Source organism: Mastigoproctus giganteus, chromosome 8 (assembly GCF_048544385.1).
Source record: "Mastigoproctus giganteus isolate SK-2022 chromosome 8, ASM4854438v1, whole genome shotgun sequence".
Taxonomy (NCBI): Eukaryota; Metazoa; Arthropoda; class Arachnida; order Uropygi; family Thelyphonidae; genus Mastigoproctus; species Mastigoproctus giganteus.
This window is the reverse complement of record NC_143582.1, coordinates 72,306,310-72,326,645: the sequence shown is the minus strand read 5'-3', so window position 1 is coordinate 72,326,645 and position 20,336 is coordinate 72,306,310. Positions and strand designations below refer to the sequence as shown.

General features: G+C 37.6%; 1 protein-coding gene across 1 annotated transcript in view; it reads left to right on the top strand.

Annotated features, from left to right (window-relative positions):
- Positions 1-20,336, top strand: part of ppan (Brix domain-containing protein peter pan) — a 128,103-nt gene that overhangs the window by 26,694 nt on the left and 81,073 nt on the right. Inside the window, exon 4 of the mRNA XM_090380267.1 lies at positions 11,786-12,109. Within this exon, the coding sequence (XP_090236393.1) occupies positions 11,786-12,109 (324 nt within the window). The remainder of the gene's footprint in view (positions 1-11,785; positions 12,110-20,336) is intronic.

Below are 20,336 nucleotides of genomic sequence, written 5' to 3'. Positions count from 1 at the left end.
AACCCTGGGGGGGAACTCCACTGATTACCACTCTCTGTCTTTTCCCACCCTACCACCATTTTATCCATTGTAGCAACTTACCCTAAATACCATACTGCTCCAATTTGTACAGTAGTCTTCCGTGCACAACAGTGTCAAAAGCTTTCCTGAAATCCAAGTATATGATATCAGAATTATTTTTTCTATCCAGTTCTTTTGTAACCACATCATAGTATCCAATCAGATTTGTCAGGCAAAACTTTCCCTTAACAAGCCCATGCTGGGTCTGAATTATTACTGCAGTCTTGTGTAGGTGATCCTGTAATGCATCTCTAACCAGTGATGCCATTATTTTCCTCAGGACAGAAGTTAAACTAACTGGTCTGTAATTACTTGTGTTACCCTTAGACCCCCCCTTTGTGAATTGGGGATACATTTGCACATCTCCGATCTGTGGGGACTGCTCCTGAGTCCAAGGATGCGCTCATAATTATGGCTAAGAGTTTGCTGACTTCCTTTGTGGCCTCCTTTAATATAACTGGATAGATCCCATCCAATCCAGGTGCCTTTCTTATGTTTAACTTCAACAATTTCTTCTCCACTTTACTCTCAGTTATTACAAAATCATTAAGCACCCTGATACAGTTTGATAAACTTCTGGCTTTTTTTCCTCCCTTAATAACTCTTGTGAATGTAGATGCAAAATACTTATTCAGATTATCAGCTGTTTGAGCAGGATTATTAACAGTCGAACCATCGATATCAAGGACCAATCTGATTCATCCCCTTCCTTCAAGAGTTTATATAAGTAAAGAAGTCCTTGCTGTTTTTCTTAGCATCCTTTGCCAAATTTTTCTTGTAATCTGCTTTAGCTTGCCTAACCTCCTTTGTGACTTAATTACAGACTAGATTATATCTGCCATAGGCTTCTGTGTCACCTGATAATTTATATGCATCTCATGCATTTTTCTTCTCTGCCACGAGTCTCATTAGTTCATCATCCATTTAGGCCTAAACCTTAAACAGTATTTCTTAATCAATATGAAAAGCCTAGCTTCCATGATTAGTTCCTTGAATGCTTCCCACTTGGAATTTGCTGTTGGTAACATCAGTACTTAGTCCCACTGTACAGAATTTAAAAACTGTCTGAGACCACTGTAGTCATCTTTATGGAAGCAAAAACTCTTACCTTTAACCTTGATGGCAATTATATCTTTAAGTAAATCCCACATCAGTATGCTGTGATCCCTGTCAGCTAGTGTTCTCTTTATCTGCAAATTCTTTATACATAAATAATCACTGCTGATAACCAGATCAGGAGTATTACCCCCTCTTTGGTTGCCTCTCGAACATGCTTCTGCAAAAAAAGAATCATCCAATAAATCAACAAAAGCCTTGCTAGTGTGTGAGTGACCAACCTACAAATTCCAGTCAATATCTGGGATAAAATTCCCGATTATAACACAATCTGATTTGCTGGCTCATTCTATTTCTCTGTACAATTGTTCGTTGTACTCATTAGAGTCATTCGGCCTATACCTCACTCCTAGTCTCATTTTTGTTTTCCTAGTGCTTATGTCACACCAAACTGACACAGTATTGCACCGTACAGCTGTCAACTGGATGCACTTCCTTAGATTTTATGTTTTTCTTAATTAACAGCATAACCCCTCCTTCCTTCCTATGCGTTCTGTACATATTGTACAGAAAGCATAGGAAGCTTATATCTGTGTGACACCATGTCTCTGATATCCCAACCATATCTGCCTTTCATGTTTTGACTGTCACTTCAAATTCATCAAATGCATTTACTATACTTCTAGCATTGATGTACGTGCAAGTATACGTGCACCTATTCTTAGTTACCCTAATACACCTCATGTATTTATTTGTTTTATGATGTGACTCCCACCACTCTCTGAACCCCCAGCACTCCACTCTCCAGGCCTCTGCTCATTCTAATAGAAGCAGTGCCAGAATCACTTTCACTTCTGTCTGTGGCTACTATTAACCTTTTATTCTATGAATCCCCCAAGCTGGCAGTTTTCCGACCCATCTAACGTTGTCTCGATAGCATCAGCATGTTTTGACCAACACCTGAAATTAATCAAATTTATTTACCAAATGCTTAACATTGGTGTACACGCAAGTATACACGCACCTGTTCCTATTCTTAGTTACCCTAACACAGCCCATGTATTTTCTTGTTCTGCAATGACTCCCAATAATCTCTGAAATCCCCTGCACCTTGTTTTCCGGGCTTCTGTTGTTCATTCCAATAGAAGCAGTGCAACAATCACTTTAACCTCTGCCATCAGCTACTGTTAATCTATTAGTCAGTGTATCTCCCAAGCTAGCAGTTGTCTGGCCCACCTAACACTGCCTCGATAGCATCAGCAAATATTCTTGCACCATGTCTATTTAAGTGTATCCCATCCCTGTAGAAGCAGTCTCTCCTGTTAACAAGCACAGACCTGGCTGAGAAAAACTCTACCCCTTGAGCCTTGCACAATCTCTCCAGGACTGAATTGATTGACAAGGCTCTCATCGTATACTCCCTCCTATTGTGTATCGGCAGAATTGCAGACACTTTCAAATTTAATCCTAACTCTTTTTTTTTTTTTTTTTTTTTTTCAGCATTGACTTCTACTTGTTAAGTAAATTTGCAGATCCTCTACTCTTAATGTCATTAGTGCCAAAGTGTACAACAATATCATCCTTTGTGCTCTTAAAAGATGATATCTGTTCTACAACACCAACTTTTGCCCCTGGCTGACATACCCTGGTCCTATTCCACCTATCCTTTTTACATAATATATTACCCGTCTTCCTGACAATAGAGTCATTGACAATAACTAACTCCTGTGGGATCACACGTTCTGCCTTGGAGATTGCCGCTGTTTTGCCTGATGCACAAAAGTGAGCTGTGGCGTTGAGTTGGGCAGCTGAGAGCTTGATGGGGTCCCTCATTTTAATACCTTCTAGGGCATCTACCCCAACTCTTCAAATTCTCATAAGTGCCCATGAGTTGGCATAATTTCTGGTCACTCTCTGTACACACAGACACATCCTCCTTGACTAGATTCATGTCCTGTTCTAGAGAGTTCTGCAAACATTTCACAAGTTGCCCATTTTTTTTAGGCTGTGATGCATTGGAGAATCGCCTCTCTCAGCTCTCTCCCGAGTCACAGCACTCCTGCCACTTTGTGTCCATTGCTTTGCTGCTCTAGTCTGGGGCATATTGAAATTAATAATGAAAATTAATAAGATTAATAAATTTAATTAATTAATTACCAATACTAAACTATCTAATAGATTCCTAAATGCAGTGATATGTATTACACTATGTAGTTTTATGTTAGAGCTTCCTGTTTATTACAATTCAAAATTTGAATTCCCTACCACTCACTTCATATGAAAACAATGCCTGTAAGATTCGAACGAAACAACAGATTTACGTATGTTAAGTAGTAACATACAAAGGCTCTATCTAAATTAAAAATAACAAGTGTTATTTTTAATTTAGCTTCCTATAAAGCTACTTATAAAGTACAATGTAATATCACAATTAAGTTAATAAAATAGCAAAACACTGATTTTTTTGGAGCTTGTAATTCCCAGCTACAACTTGTAAAGAGAGTCAGCACCCTCTCAATTACAGATGTATTGCTCTACATGATGTGAGATATCAACTGAATTTTCATACTGTTTTCAGTGCAGTTTACCCTCCTTTTAATTATGTCATTTGACCAGGAATCTACCTCCAAGGCTTAGCAATTTTATCTGCATGTAAATTTCACGTATAATTTTTATTGCCAGTTGAAATATAATCTTTTCTTCTATTGTGTGAAATTTTTTGATTTTGGCAAATTAGTAATGCTCCTTTGAAAGATGCTTTTAGCGATTTTTTAGCCAAAGAGTTATATAAATGCTGAATCATTTTTTTCTAGCTTTGCTCGAAAATAATAAGATATTCACGCTTGCTTGGCCATTCCATCTGTATATAAAGACTCCGACTCTCATCACATCTGGTCTGTAAATTATTCCCAGTCTCGTTGTTCCTTTGTTTCCAACTAGCTCATACCACACAGATTCTGTGCTGGGAGACGTAACTTCAGACTCAGCAAAAGCTCTTATCGCATCAGGCTGTTTTTGATAACAAACATGACCCTTCCACCCCTTCTATCTTTCCTAAATACATTATACATACCTTAGTGGAACATGTCATCACCGATTTTTGGGTAGCATCACATTTCTGTTAGCCCTGTTATATCAGCATTACAGGCGGACCTCAATTAATGCAGTTAATTCATCCTATGAGTGCATCGCGCAAAATGGAAACACGTATCGAATATAATACTCATTAGGAAAAATTATAATTGCTCCTTGACCTTCAGGAATGTTCATAAAGAATTTTAAAAATACCTTTTAAATAACTTTTTAACTGTATACCATGTAAAAGATAATAAAAATAATTATAGAACTAGATGTTTATTGCATAAAACAACAATTCCCTAACTGTGCAGCGTGGAATATTTTAAATTTTCAAAAGAAACACGGTGATACTCAACATTTTAAAGCGATACATTTTAAATTTTTGAGGGGAAACACAGCGATACTCGACATCTGTTGGACACTGTGCAAACTACTAGCTCAAGGTAGTTCACAGTTTCAACATTACTTATAAGTTGTTTGAACCTAACAACTTAATAAATGGACCTTTAAGGTATTTCTTTTGGCCAAGGGGCACTGTGAAAGTTTGGGAACCTCTGGCATAAAATATGTAATGAAGAAACTATTTGTTACGGAAATATTTGAACAGAGTCATCTTTCTGTTTTTTCATCAATCAATTTCCAATAGTTGATAACAATCTGCTCTAGGCCCAAGCAAAATAAATATTGCAGAGAACCTCAAACAAAAGGTTTGAGGTTCTCTGTGATATGAAAGATTTCATCTAATTCTTTACCATTATCTCGTTTGTTGTAACATTTTCATCTTGCTCATTTAAAAATTAAATTAAAAAATCTAATTTTTAATTTCAAGTCTGCATTGACTTTATTAGCAGGAAACAAACAAATAGTAGTGGCATGTGATGCAAGAAAGCAAGTGTATAAGCTTATGCAGCATCAGCCAAAAAAAAAAAAAAAAAAACACACACCGTTCCCTCCAAATGCCTGTCCAGTTACTCCTTAAATTTATTTAACCTATCAACTTCCGCAACGACAGATGGAAGTTTGTTCCAGCAATTAACCACCCGCTGGCTAAAGACAAATTTCTGCACATCTATTCTACATCTGTCTTTTCTTAATTTAAATTTATGCCCCCTTAGGTTCGTAATCTGGACAAGTGGAAGGATCCCATCAGGATTCAGTGTGCTCAACCCATTCAAGGCCTTATACACCTCAATCAGATCACCTCGCAGGTGCCTAGTCTCCAGCCACTGCAATTTGCAGAACTTAAGCCTCTCTCTTGGTAAGAGGATCCGTTCATTCCCCTCACCAATCTTGTTGCTCTTCTCTGTACACGCTCAAGCAAATCTACATCCTTCCTAAAATGAGGCCTCCAGACCTGTATGCAGTACTCAAGGCGTGGCCTGACCATTGCCTTATACAGAGGGACAATCACCTTTTCCCTACTAGAAAATTCCTGTATATCATTGACAAAATCCCATGACCCGCCCTGGCAGCCTGTCTGCATTGCTCAGAAAACTTCATATCTGACTGCTCAATTACTTCCAGATCTTTTTCATTTTCTCCCACCTAAGTGTAGTACCACACAGTTGGTATGTTTCTCTGGTGTTACTTCTACCCATATGCAGTACTTTGCATTGGTCAAGGTTAAACTCCAGTTGCCCATTCTTAGCCCATCTGCCCATATTATCTAGATCCTGTTGCAGTAGCACACTGCCATTACTGTCATTAACAACCCTGCCAACCTTTGTATCATCTGTAAACTTCGACACTAAGCCTGATATACCTTCATCAATATCATTGATAAATATAAAAAACAACAGAGGGCCCAACACCGAACCCTGTGGGACTCCACTAATAACATTAGTCCATGAAGAGCAGCTCCCATTGATTACCACCCTATGTCTTCTCCCACTCAACCATCCTTTTATCCATTGTAGCAATTTACCCTTAATACCATTCTGCTCCAGTTTGTACAATAGTCTTCCATGCGCAACAGTGTCAGAAGCTTTCCTGAAATCCAAATATATGATATCAAAATTATTTTTTGCATCCAGTTATTATTATTATCCAGTTCCTTGGTAACCACATCATAATATCCTATGAAATTTGTCAGACAAGACTTCCCCTTAACAAACCCATGCTGTGTCTGAATTATTGCTTCAGTCTTGTCTAAATGATCCTGCGATGCATCTTTAACCAGTGACTCCATTATTTTACCTGGAACAGAAGTTAAACTAACTGGTCTGTAATTACTCATGTCACCCTTTGATCCCCCCTATGTGAATTGGGGATACATTTGCACATCTCCAGTCCGTGGGGACCTCCCCTGAGTCCAAGGATGCTCTCATAATTATGTCTGAGTGTTTGCTTAGTTGCTTTGCCGCCTCCTTTAAGTAACTGGATAGATCCCATCCACCCCAGGTGCCTTTCCTATGTTTAACTTCAACAATTTCTCCTCCACTTTGCTCTCAGTTATTACAAAATCATTAAGCACCCTGCTACAATTTGATAACCTTCTGCCATTTTCAAACCTTAATAACTCCTAATGTGCGAATGTAGATGCAAAATAATCATTCAGTTTGTTTGCTATCTGAGCAGGATCATCAACAGTCAAACCATCGATATCAAGTGGACCAATCAGATTCATCCCCTTCAATACGTTTTCTTCAGATAGTTGATGGAACACACTGAGGCAGGCAGCGGGCAAACGCTTGTTTATTGCCTGTCTGATGCATGTTAAGCTTAGCACATGATTGAAATCTTTCTGAACTATCACATAAAAAAAATCATGTTAATTGGAAATTTGCATCATGTAAAGTGAAAAGTAGTATAATTTTTTCAAATAGCGGTAACTGAAAAACGCTTTAATTGAACTCGCATTATGTGAGGCCTGGCTATAGTTGTCCTAACCAGGAGTTCAAACTTAGCCATTTTATTGACAACACCCCTGGCATTACTGTAGACACAATTGAGACTAGTTATCTTGTATAATTTCCTACCGTGACATACCTCTTGAAGTTATTTAGGTTTGTATACCAAGGTTTGTCTTCTCCCTTATTTGAAACATTGCTACCCTCAGAACATCTTGATGCCTCCATAGCCAGGTGGGCAGGAGCAGTAGTGCGTAGTACACGCTTCTTGATTAGACTGGGGTTCGAACCCGTGACCACCAAATACGGAGGATGCGGAAAGGTCAGGGAATGACCACCGTATATCCCCGGAGCAATATGGCCTTAGTTGCTAATGCTCCTGAAAACCAAATAACATAACAGAACATCTTATTAATATTGGCTATTTTGACAACAAAAAAAAAAAAGAATTCTTGAGGTGAGTACAAGCATTACCTTGACCCATATCAGCAGATAAATGCAGATCTAAATTACCCTTCTTTCTTTCTTTCTTTCCCCTAACTAGCAGTTTCCCTGAACACTGAAGGTATTGTCGGTGATACTGGCAAAACTCCTTGCACCACCTTTGTTCAAATGAATATTATCTTACAAAGTAGATATCTTCTGCCTATAAATGCAGGCCATGCTGATACCCACCTCACGTCTGCCCAAAACTCTGCAGAATCCCTCAAGGTTCAAGTTAATCCACAAGGCTTTTGGCATATGATCCCTCCTATCATGTCTGGGTAGAATTGCAGACACATACACATTCTAACCTAACTCATGGCATGTTTTCAGCATAGTCATATATTTATCCAACAGATGTTCAAGTCATGTACATTTAATATCATTAGTCTCCACATGAATAATAATTCTATCTTTACCTCCCTTAAAATCTGAAAATTTTGTGGTAACATCATCAATTGTTGCTCCTGGCAAACACACTCTTGTTCTGGACCACATATCTTTATTCCAAAAAATGTTACCCGTTACCCTGACAATAGTCTCCCAATTAAACTAGATCACCTTCGGCAATCTGCTGCATTTGACTATTCTTTTCTGAGACACAAATCATGGGTGCATCACTTGGCAGGTCAGAAGATTCTTGAGTCCCTATTGAGGCAAGCACTGTTTCTTCTCGTAATGCACAAAGTTGTAATTTGCAATCAGCACACTCCTTACATCAGTTGCAAAGAAAAGAACTGCCAGACGACCTAGGTTTGTCTACTAGACTAGCCTTAGAATACGTGCCGCAGGCTATACAAACGATGAGATCTTGACTCACACTGGAAATGCCTGCAGGCATTTCTGGTGTTTAGGAAATTGTTGAAGAAACTGTGTTGAGTAAATGCCTGCATTGTGGAAATTATTGAGGAAACTATGTTGAGACCTCAAAGGGCTTAGAAGATGTTGATGTAAAATGTTGAAAGAAATTTTACAGTTTATAGAAATATTCACAGAGCTAGCCAGCTGTTCTGTTCCAGTCAACAAAAGTTGAACAAAACAGAACAGCTGGCTAGCTCTAAGAATACTTCTTTTTTTTTTAGATGAGTTGATTCAAATTAAAAAGTTTCATCGGGCAAGCTAAAGGAGAAGAGTGCATTGAGTAAGCCAGTGTTTATCAAACTTTTTAGTCACAGAACACTTTTCATCTCACAATATATTCACAAGTTTAGCAGGAGCCAAAGAACTGTTTGCTAATATTTTATTACGTATGATGCACTGTGCATCAGGAGCATCTTTATTTCCAACACATCTAAAGCCAAAATTCAAATAACTGTCATTAACTAATAATAATTCGTTTTGGTCTTTTATTAGTTGGTTCCTGTTTTTTCACTTTGGATTTTTGGGGAATATGTAGAAAATGTATAAGGGTGGTGTATGCTACAAATATGCAAAATTTATTTATTTTATTTTTTTAATTATTAAATACAATTTTTCACGGAACACTTGTTCACATCTCACAGACCACTAGTGTTCTGCAGAACACAGTTTGGGAGATTATTATTATTGTTGCTCTTATATTATTTCTCCCTGACTGGGGGATTCCACTCCATGATGGGTACTGCTACCAAGTACACAGGGTGGTTGTAATTTGTGGTGTTACTGTTGGTCGAGGAAATCTCTGACTATCTAACAGGTGTTCAGGATTGCGACTTTCTGGAGTTCCTTGTAGGTGTTCTCTGGGAGACCTATTGCTGATAGACTGCTATGTAGTCTTTGGCACCATACCGGTGGTTGACACGATGATCGGGATGGTTGATACTTCTTGCATATGCCACATCTCCTTGACCTCATGTCTCAGGTTCGTGTACTTATTAATTTTTTCCTCATGGGTTTTCTGGACATTGCTAATGTTGGACACCACTATGTCAATCAGGTAGGTAGCCTTTTCCATGTCCACAAGGGTTTTGTCCGGTCTGTTGTGCGTGATGATCTTATCCATTATTATGGCGCGGTCCCAGTACAGCTTGTGGGTTCGGGTCTCTAGTACTGCCTGTGATTCGTGCTTGTAGTATGGTACACTTTCTTTGGTCAATTGGTATTTCCTTGCTAGCTTCTGATGTATTATCCTGGCTACCTGGTCGTGTCTATGAGTGTACTCAGTCTGGGTGATCACCTTGCACCCCACGGTGATGTGCTGGATTGTTTCTGAGGCCATGTGGCATTGTCGACATGTGTCATCTGACATTCTGGGCTCCTTTGCAATGTATTTTCTATAGTTTCTGGTGTTGATTACCTGGTCTTGGATGGCCAGCATGAATCCTTCAGTCTCGGGGAAGAGCGTCCTGCGCATGAGCCATGCATTGGAATCAATTTTATCTATGTGATCTTGATGGAGGTCATTGTAGTATCTGCCATGGAGTGTCTTCTTTGCCCATCTTTCTAACTTTGTTTCTTGTGCCGTCTGGGTGGGAATGGGTTCCTCGCTTAGATTGAGTGGGTATTCCACTTATCTATTTTCCTTATGGCCTGGTGGAGTGGTGCTGTGTTATTCTCGAAATAATCCTTCAGGTTAAGTATTGCTGTTTTCTGTTGCTCTATCAGGTCCCTTCCTCCCTCTTTCCGCACTATTGTTAGTCTCTCCACTGCTGACTTCGGGTGGTGTTTGCGGCTCTTAGTCATCGTCATCCTTGTCTTTTGCATGATATCTTCTAGCTCGGTGTTAGTCCAATCTATGATCCTGAAGGTATATGTTAGTATTGGAGCTGCATAAGTGTTTATGGCTTTAACTGTGTTCCCTCCGTTCAATTTTGCTTTCAGCAGGCTTCTGAGTCTGATAATATTTTTCGGTCAGGCACTTCTTGATTTCCTTGTGCTCTAACTGCTGAGCCTACATCATCCCTGAGTATTTGTAGGTCTCTCCTTCTGTCATAGCTCCGATCTCTTTAACAGTCAGCAGCTGGTAGTTTCGGCCAACTAATTTTTCCTGGTGCAGTGTGTGTGTGGGTCTTACATTTGTCTAGACCAAATTCCATCCTGATGTCCTTGCTGAATTCTTCGGTGATCCGGAGTAGTTGCTGGAGTTGCTTCTCGGTTGCCGCGTAGAGCTTGATTCACCTGTGTACATCAGGTGGGTCAGGGTGTACAGGCTTTTTCTTCTTTCTTTGAGGTTATATCCATACTTGCTGCCATTAAGCATGGTGGATAGTGGGTTGAATGCTAGACAGAACCACAGTGGGCTCAGAGCATCTCCCTGAAAGATTCCTCTTCTAATGGGGATTGGCCTGGTTGTGATGTTCTGGTGATACTTCATTTCGCCATTGTTGATCCTAGGAAGTTTTTCACTATTGGATTGACCTTGTAAATCTTCAGGGTCTCTATTAGCCAGCTGTGAGGTACGGAGTTGAAGGTCTTGCGGTAATCGATGTAGGCTCTGTATAGGTTGCGGTGCTTCTTGTAGGCTTGCTCCATAACTGCAGCATCATTATTATTTTTATTAGCCATATGGTGCAAGGAAGCCTGAGGCTTATGCTGCACAAGGCAAAAAAAAAAAAAAAAGAAAAGAAAAGAAAATTCTGAATTACTCTGTGAGAGAGAGAGATTTTGGGAGTTTTTTTAGGAGCATTAGCAACTAAGGCCATATTGCTCCTATGGGAGAGAGAGGTAGAAGGGAATCACCAAGAAAGAGAAGAATGATATCCAGCAGAGGATCCTAGGTGTGCCAAGCCCATGCTCACCAGATGGGAACCCCTGGGGGTAAATGCTGGAGTAAGCAATCTATTATATACATAGACCACTAAGTATAACTAATTTTAATTTTTTATAAAAAAAATATTATATATGTGCACTTAATTACTTATTTTATGTGAGAAAAGTGGATTTCAGAAATGCATTGAATTAATATTATCCAAAAAATATATCCTGTGTTTTCAACCTTGAACTCATATATGCTGTTAAATACTATAGGTTCTAAAAGCATTCATTTGCAATCATCATAAAAAGAAGAAAAAAAAAAAAAAATAGTAATAAAGAAAATTGTAATGCATCCCATCTAGTCTGTGAGATTTTCTTTCCTGAGATAAATATATATCATATGCATTTTATAGTTAATTCCAAACATTTATTAAGTGATATTATGCCTATTATAAGCCAGAAATTTATTTTGGACATTGTCTTAATAGAAGCAATGCATCTTATATATATATGAAATGTTATGTATAAACTTTATTAGTATTTAAATTTTGAATATGCATAATGAAAATGTGTATGTTTATCCACAGGTTCAGAAGAGAAATGTTGTTAAAGATTTTGTAGCTGTTGCTGGTTACTTGAATGTAACCCATCTGGTCATTTTTACAAAAACTAAGTTGGCTATGTATATTCGTATTGCCAGACTACCTAGGGGACCAACACTGACTTTTAAAATAAGTAATTATTCTCTGTCATGTGATGTTCTGTCATCATTGAAGCACCCTCTTGTCTATTCTTCGCTTTATAACAACCATCCACTCCTGGTTTTGAACAACTTTAGTGGTGAAGGAATGCACCTGAAACTAATGGCCTCTATGTTTCAAAATATGTTTCCTACAATTAATGCCAACAAGGTAAGAGTAATAGATTAAAAAAAAAAAGAAAAAAAAGAAAAATTTTTCTTGCTGATAATGCAAAAAATATGAAGGTCACTCTGAAACTAATACCTCCAAATTTTTTTCTTATGTATATATTTTCTTATGTAGTATGCAGATTTAAACTATGTTGCTTCAAGTACTTACATTTATTTTTCTACATATTCAGCATTACTTTACTGATCAGTTGCAGAATTCACTCTGATGGAATTTTGCAGGGGTCTCATTTGTCAGTTTCCTGGTGTGAGGGTATTGCACTATCATGTTGAAGGAGAAATATTCCTTTCTTATTTAGTCTCATTCTTCCAAGTAATGTCTTCAGCTTCTTCAGTGCCTCCCTATGGTGTATGGAATTGATTATGCATCTCTATTTCAGGAAATACATAATGGTAACTCTTCTGTTGTTCCAAAAAGCAAAAATACGTAATTTTTCCAGCAGAATGGCTGAGCTTTGAATTTCTTCTTTATTTGTGAATCCTTGTGCCCACTCCATAGACTGCCACTTTTAGTATTAGTACTAAAAGTGGCAGTCTATGGAGTGGTATTAGTACATCAGCAAAGAAAAAAATCTCATTTCACCTATCCATCCCCTCCAATAGTGTCTAGCTCTTCCTTGAATGTATTCAAACTATCCATTTACACAACAGATGCAAGCCTGTACCAGCAATCAACCACTCATTGGCTGAATGCAAACTTAGGTATCATCCATCCTTTCTCAATTTGAATTTATGTCCCCCCACTCATATGCATAGCCTGAGCAAGAGGAAGAATCCCATCAACATTGAGTTTGCTCAACTATTCAAAGTCTTAAACACCTTAATCAGATCACCTCGTAGGTGCCTAGTATCCAGATGCTGCAGTTTTCAGAACTGAAGTTTTTCTTTGCAAGTGCACCCCTTCGTTATCCTCACAAATCTCATTGGTCTTCTTTGTATCCATTCCAGCAGCTCTACATCCTAAAGAGACCCCCAGACATGTGTATGCAGTACTCAAGATGTAGCCTGACCTTATACAACGAGATAATCACCTCCTTATCCTGGCTAGAAAAATTCCTGTATATTATTGACAAAACCCCATGAGCATCTTGGCTGCGTGTCTGCACTGCTCAGATAATTTCATATCACAATACACAAGGAGGTGGTGGTGGAGATGGGAGAAATCCCAGGTGCCGTCTGACATGAACATACTTGCACAAGGTGGCGCTGTGATCGCGAAGTTGAACGGACGCATCTGCAAGAAGCTCCACTTGATGTAAACAGCGGATAGAAACCGATGGCGGCAGAGAGGATCTCTTGGATTTTCCGACTTCAAAAACCATAAAACTTGGATTCTACATGCTGTGTACAGACGAAAACAACTAGTATTATTCAGTCAAGCTTGTTAGTTATAGTTGTTTTTAGCTATTGTTGGCTTTTTGAATGCATTTACGCACAGTACGATTGTTACAGCACTAGCGATCCTACTATTGCCGATTTCGATACTGCAACACCTCAAAATTCCAAAAATTGGGATAAATTTATTAATTAAATTAGCTGGATACATGTTATTTGTGAGGGGAAATGTAAATTTCACTTAGATTAAACATATTCTTGCGTATAAAAGTACCTTTCTTTGTGGGTGACTGTTTTTCCCCCAAAACTGGAAAACGTTGCATGTTGGGTTTTAATAGGCCCACGACGATAAAATATACCTTAAATTACTCCCCTGGATATAAGAAACGTTATAATAACAGCAGAATGACTGGCAAAGACCAAAACTCACGGGAAAAAACTGAAAAGTCAAAAAATATCGATCGCGATCCTAACTTGAAGGATCTACCTGATTATGGGATACAGGCACTAAACAATGAAGAAATCACAAACGAAGACTTAGAATCATGCCACCTTAGTGTAAAACAGGCTAGAAAAGGCAAAAACCAGGTAGAAAATACAGATCAAAAGGAGAATGGTAATTTAGAACCACACGTAACAAAAACAGAGGAGGAGAGGAAATTTCAGCTTATAAATCAAATAGAGGATCCCATAAGACAAATTAAAGAAATGAAACTGTTCCTAGAAGAGTTTCTTTATAAACAGGCAAATAGGATTACATCTGCAACAAGATTGCAGATAGTGAACTGCTGGTCTGTTTTGGAACATAGAGTGGTTGAACTTAATACAGAAAATAAAGTATTGAAAGCAAAAGTAGAAACAGTGACTGAAGAGAAGAATAATAATTATAAAGAAATAAATACTTTGACTTATGCCCAAGTAGCAAGGGCCACCAAAGCAAATTCATCACAAACTAAACAAACCAACAATAAGACTAAGGAAATACCAAAGGCAAAAGAAACAAACATAATCATTATAAAGGCTAAGCCTGACTCTACATACAAATCCAGTGAGGCAGTCAGAGATACTGTTGTGACAAAATTAAAACCTCATTTGAAAGAAATAAAGGTGAATAACATGAGAAAAATAAAAGATAACGGAGTTTTAATTGAAGTAACAAATAAGGAAGATGTTAAAAAGATTGAAACCAACCCAGAGGTAGTAAAACTGGGACTGCAAACAGAAAAGCCAAGGGGCAGAAACCCCAACATTATTAAATTTGACATCCCTGAGACAACCCTGGAAAGAGATCTTATGTTGGATTTCTACAACAAAAACTTTATCAATATAATGGAACTGGATGAGTTTGCCAAAGAATTTCTTCTAAAAAGAGGGACAAAAAACAAAAGAAATGGGCAATTCATCGTCATTGTGGAAGTGTCACCCAGAATTTGGAAAAACCTACAAGGACAGCAAAGAGTCTACGCTGGCTGGACCAGCCATAAATTCAGGGAATTCTTTCCTGTACAGCAGTGCTTTAACTGTCATAAATATGGCCATACTGCCAGAGACTGCAGACAGAATTCCCCTGTCTGTGGCCACTGTGCAGTCACTGGCCATGATTACAAGAACTGCCAAAATAAAAATCAGCAGCCAAAACGTGCTACCTGTAAAGCAGCATGACTGACTGACTATGCACATAGTATCAGGGTTGATAAATGCCCCTGTTATAAAAAAACGGTAAAATTTATGCAATCTAGTACCAACTGTGGGCCAGACTGAAAACATAAATGTGACTAGGGCTCTAAATCTTGTCCAATTGAATGCTCAAAGAGCAAGAACCATTGTAGTTCAGATCAAACTCAAATTGGAAGAGGCGCTTCCGTAGCCAGGTGGGAAGGAGCAGCAGTGCATATCACACGCTTCTTGATTAGACCGGGGTTCGAGCCCGTCACCACCAAATACGGAGGATGCGGAAAGGTCAGGGAATGACCACCGCATATCCCGGAGCAATATGGCCTTAGTTGCTAATGCTCCCGAAAACCAAATAACAACAACAACAAATTGGAAGAAAATAATATAGATATCTTGGTACTCCAAGAGCCCTACACACATATGGATAGGGTTCAAGGATACCCAAGAGGCTATAAAATAATAGAACACCTCAGGTGTCCCGTCTACAGCAATAGTTAAAAATACCGACCTTACAGTCACAAAGGTGGGTTACCTCTGCTCCCCATTGGGAGTGTGTGCCCATATTTCCAGTGCTGTAGGACAGTTTTACATTATTTCACTATATTCCAGACCAGAGGAAGATATAAACCCAACCATTGAATACCTACAAGTAGTCACAAACTTATTACCTACTGCAAATATCATAGTGTGTACTGATGTCAACTGCCAGTCAGTTGACATCAGATACTTTCAGACTATATAGCCACCTCACCCTTTCAAGTGCTAAACCAACCAAATAATCTCCCAACTTTTAGCAGTACCATGTAAGAGAGTGACATTGATGTTACTCTTGCCACCAATTCAATAGCTTATAAAATCACCAATTCAATAGCTTTGGAATTGTTAATAGACTATCATATATTTAATAGACTTAATAGAATTCCCTGAACTATTAACAATTCCCTTTGGAATTGTTAATAGTTCCTGTATTGCGGTGTTTCCCAACCTTTTTTTTACCATGCCCCACCTAAGTCTTTCTAAAATTCTGATGCCCCCTATGTAACATATACATATTTTTTATATTCAAAAATTGAATTATTCCCTAAATGAAGCCTAATTACAACTTGTTCAGGATACAAGACTTAGGTTTTAGGAAGAAATCATTAGGAAATTATTAAGAAAAAAACAGTAAGTAAATTTTCAAAACATATAATAGACAACTAAAATTCAAGTACAAAATAATTTATATGAAAGATTTTTCTATAATATTTTAATTTTTAGTAATTATTATTTAATTGTTTAATAATTTCAACATTCCATGTGAAGTCACTTCTAGATGAGTGCACAAAATTTAGTGAGACCCTTGTGCTTGATGCTTGCCGCAGAGAGATTTTATATTGGGCTCCAATTTAGTCAGCTTCACTCTCAAGTCTCCCCGTTTTGTAATATCCAGTCGATTTCATTTCTTTAGTAACAAATCATTTATGGCACTAAATCCACATTCAGCTAAATATGAAGATGGAAACGGTAACAATAGCTCTCTTGCAAAGTTGGTTGAATTTGGGTATTTAATTTCTGTTTCATCACAAAGCCATGCCATCGCTCCTTTTATATTGAATAAAGTTTTAACTGACTCATCATTTTGCATTTCTGAGAGTTCTTCTTGGTACTGCATTGATACATCAGACAAATCCACTAACATTGGTTGCATCATCCAGGTTGGAAAATCAATTTGTTTTAAATCAGAAAACCTTTCTTTTAAATCAGTGGACAGAATTTTCAGATGATCGACAATAACAAGTACAGCGGTATCAGTCACTTCACATTTTTGCAGCCAACGAAACTGTTCAAAATTTTTGTTACAAATATATTTTTGACATAATTCAATAAATGTAATGAAACCAAATATCTTCGCTTTTGCATTGACGAGAGTTTTATTTGTTCCTTGAAGTTGTTTAATATATTTAGTTTTTCAAAGATATTGGCTAAATAACTCACAAATGCTTTACCATCGACCATTAACAGATGCTTCATTTCAGGTTTGTCACTTAAAAAGTCACTAATAGTATCAAATAGTTCCATAAATCTTTTCAAGCAGTTCCCTTTCGAGAGCCACCTTACTTCAGTGTGAAGTAAAAGTCTCACATGGTCTGCATTTTGTTCTTCACAAAAAAGTTTGAAGAGACACTCACATTTGGCATTAGCTTTAATAGCATTGACACACTTTATAACTGATTTTAGTACTTCATTAAGAACAGGCGAAATATTTTTAGCTACCACGTTTTCCCTATGAATAACACAATGCACAAGAAGCATTTCTGGATTCTAATCTTTCATCAATTTTAAGCAGCCATTTTTCTTGCCCATCATATTAGGAGCACCATCTGCAGCACAAGATGTTATATTTTTCATTGGTATATTATTGTCATCTAAGTAATTTTTTTAGCTTATTATATATATATCTTTGGAGGTAGTGGTGCTCTCTAATGATTTACAGAATAACATTTCTTCAGCAAAATTACCTTTATCAATATATCTTACATAAGTTATCAGTACGGCTTCACTGTCTCTCAAAGTTGAGTTATCCATTTGCACTGAGAATTTTCTTGTTTTCAGCTTTCCAACAAGTTGTATTTCAATATATTCACTCATTTCATCTATTCTTCTGCTAACAGTATTGTTATTGAGTGGCATAGCTTTCACGTCTTTGTCATCTTCTTCCAGAACTGTTTTAAGAAATGCTGATATTGATGGTTTGATTAAATTCTCTCCTATAGTATGATTTTTCCCAGATTTAGCAATGAGTAAAGAAATTTCATAACTAGCCTCAAGAGTACGATTGACAGTTGCAGTATGAGCAATAAACAGAGACTTTAATGTTGCTCTTTTTTCAAAATTCTTCTTTAAAGTTTGAAAGTAATTTAAATCTGAATTTACATGAGCATTATGTTTCGCCTTCAAATGCGCCTCAAGACGACCTCGCTTTATTGATTCGTTGGTCAAGCATTGTTGGTATAAAAGACAAAAAGGTGACCTTTGATCGTGGACAGCGGGTATGAAACCAAATTTTAAGTATTCCTCTGAATACTGACGAACTTTTTTTTTTACTTGCACTACTCATTTTACTGTGCAACTGAAAGAAATAAATATAAGATAAATCAAAAACTAAAAATAAACTATGCATTAAAGTTAATTTAATTTTATTTTAATATATCAAAATTAATTATTAGTATGCTTTTTGAATGAATAAATCACACAAATAACTCAATTCGGGCTTTTAAATCTATGGTCTCTGTGAACAAGATAAGTCTAATTTGTCAAAAATGAGATAAGTGCACTATAAAAAAGTATTTATTATTTACTATTATGTGACATGCATATATCTTCATTATTGTAGTTTTAGTGTCAGTAATAAATATTTGTATATTCGAATATGCGCATGTTTATATGAGAGTGTGAAGTTTATTTTTCCTCTCCTGCAAATTCGAGTTTTTGGAGTTATTTGCTTATTTACTGAGACCACAGAAATATACATGTACGACAAATACATACCATTGTGTATCATGGTTCTTCATTAATAATAATTCTGTGCGCAGACAAAGTAATTTTTTATTTTAATCTGAGATCGCCAAACCTATCCAAACATACAGTCACGACGCCCAAATGAGCATTTGTATGAAAGGAATTATCTATTTCATATAACATGCGGAGTTTGCGGTAGGCTACAGTAGACAACCACTTTGCTTACGCATTGCGTATGCCATAAAAAAAAAGTAAAGTGCAATCATTATCAACCCACTGCAGGATGGAAGCCTCCTCAACAATTCATGTTGAGGGAAATGGACCATAATCTACCACGCTGGTCCAGTGCGGGTTGGCAGATCGACCATATTCAGTAGTCAGGGGCTTGAACCCCGGTCTACTCAAAGAGCGTGTGCTACTGCACTCCCGCTCCTGCCCACTCCTTCATTAGGCATAGTAAGCAATACTCTCTGAGCAAACTGTAGTTGATATTACTCCAAACTTTCAAGTGCGGCTCTATAGAAAGTACAACATTTAATGAATGCTTATTTCAAATTGAGATACCAACAATTCTTCTTTTGTACAAGTTAAATCATAGTAGGCGGTTGTTTTAAACTCTTAGACGAGCAATTTTTGAATTGCCCCCCTGAACAATCAAATTTCCCCCATGTGGGGCGTGGGACCCACGTTGGGAAACACCGCTGTATTGTGGTCTGAATAATTTCTTTAGTTGTTGTAAATCTGTGGCTTTTCAAGGGAGCTTTAAGCTTGGGGGGGGGGCCTCACCAAGGAGATAAGCAGCAAGTATGGCAAATGGGAGGATCATAATAATAGAGTGCTTCACAAGAAATTCTTGAATGGAAAGTGCAAAGTGTGCAAGGGCATTGTCATTCATATTACATTCATACAAGATATAAGCACCAGTTCCTTGAATCCTGTTATTCCCATTTCACTGTTTTACTATTGTGGGGGCAAATTTATAATGAAGAAATTCTTGAATGGAAAGTTGAGTGTGCAAATACGTTATCATGATGCAAGTGCCAATTCCTCGAAGCCCACTTCTGGATATTTTCTTCAAACATTGTGCAATTGTTATAGTACTGTTTTGTAGTATATTTAGTTCATTGTTTGACCATGTGGGAAAATTTCATAATGCAAAGTACCTGTGAGTCAAAAAATACAATAAGCATGATTTCTCACTTGATTCAGATTGTCTTGCTTTAGCATTAGTAGAGGTATTTGATACAAGAAAGCAAGCTTATGCAGCATTAGCCAAAAAAAAAGAAAAAAAGAAAGAAAAAAAAACCACTTCCACTTCACCCCTCTGTTCGTTCAAAATATCTGTCCAGCTGAGCCTTAAAATTATTTAGGCTATCAACTTCCACGACAAGGGATGGATGTCTGTTCCACCAACCAACCACCCGCTGGCTAAAGGCAAATTTCCGCACGTCTATCCTACATCTGTCTTTCCTCAATTTGAATTTATGCCTCTCAGGTGATTATTCTGAACGAGAGGAAGAATCCCATCAGCATTGAGCATGCTCAAACCATTCAAGGCTTTATACACCTCTATCAGATCACCTCGCTGGTGCCTAGTCTCCAGACACTGTAATTTGCAAAACTTAAGCCTTTCTTCGTAAGAGCAACCCTTCGTTCTGTTCACTAACCTTGTTGCCCTTCTCTGTACTCGTTCCAGCAGC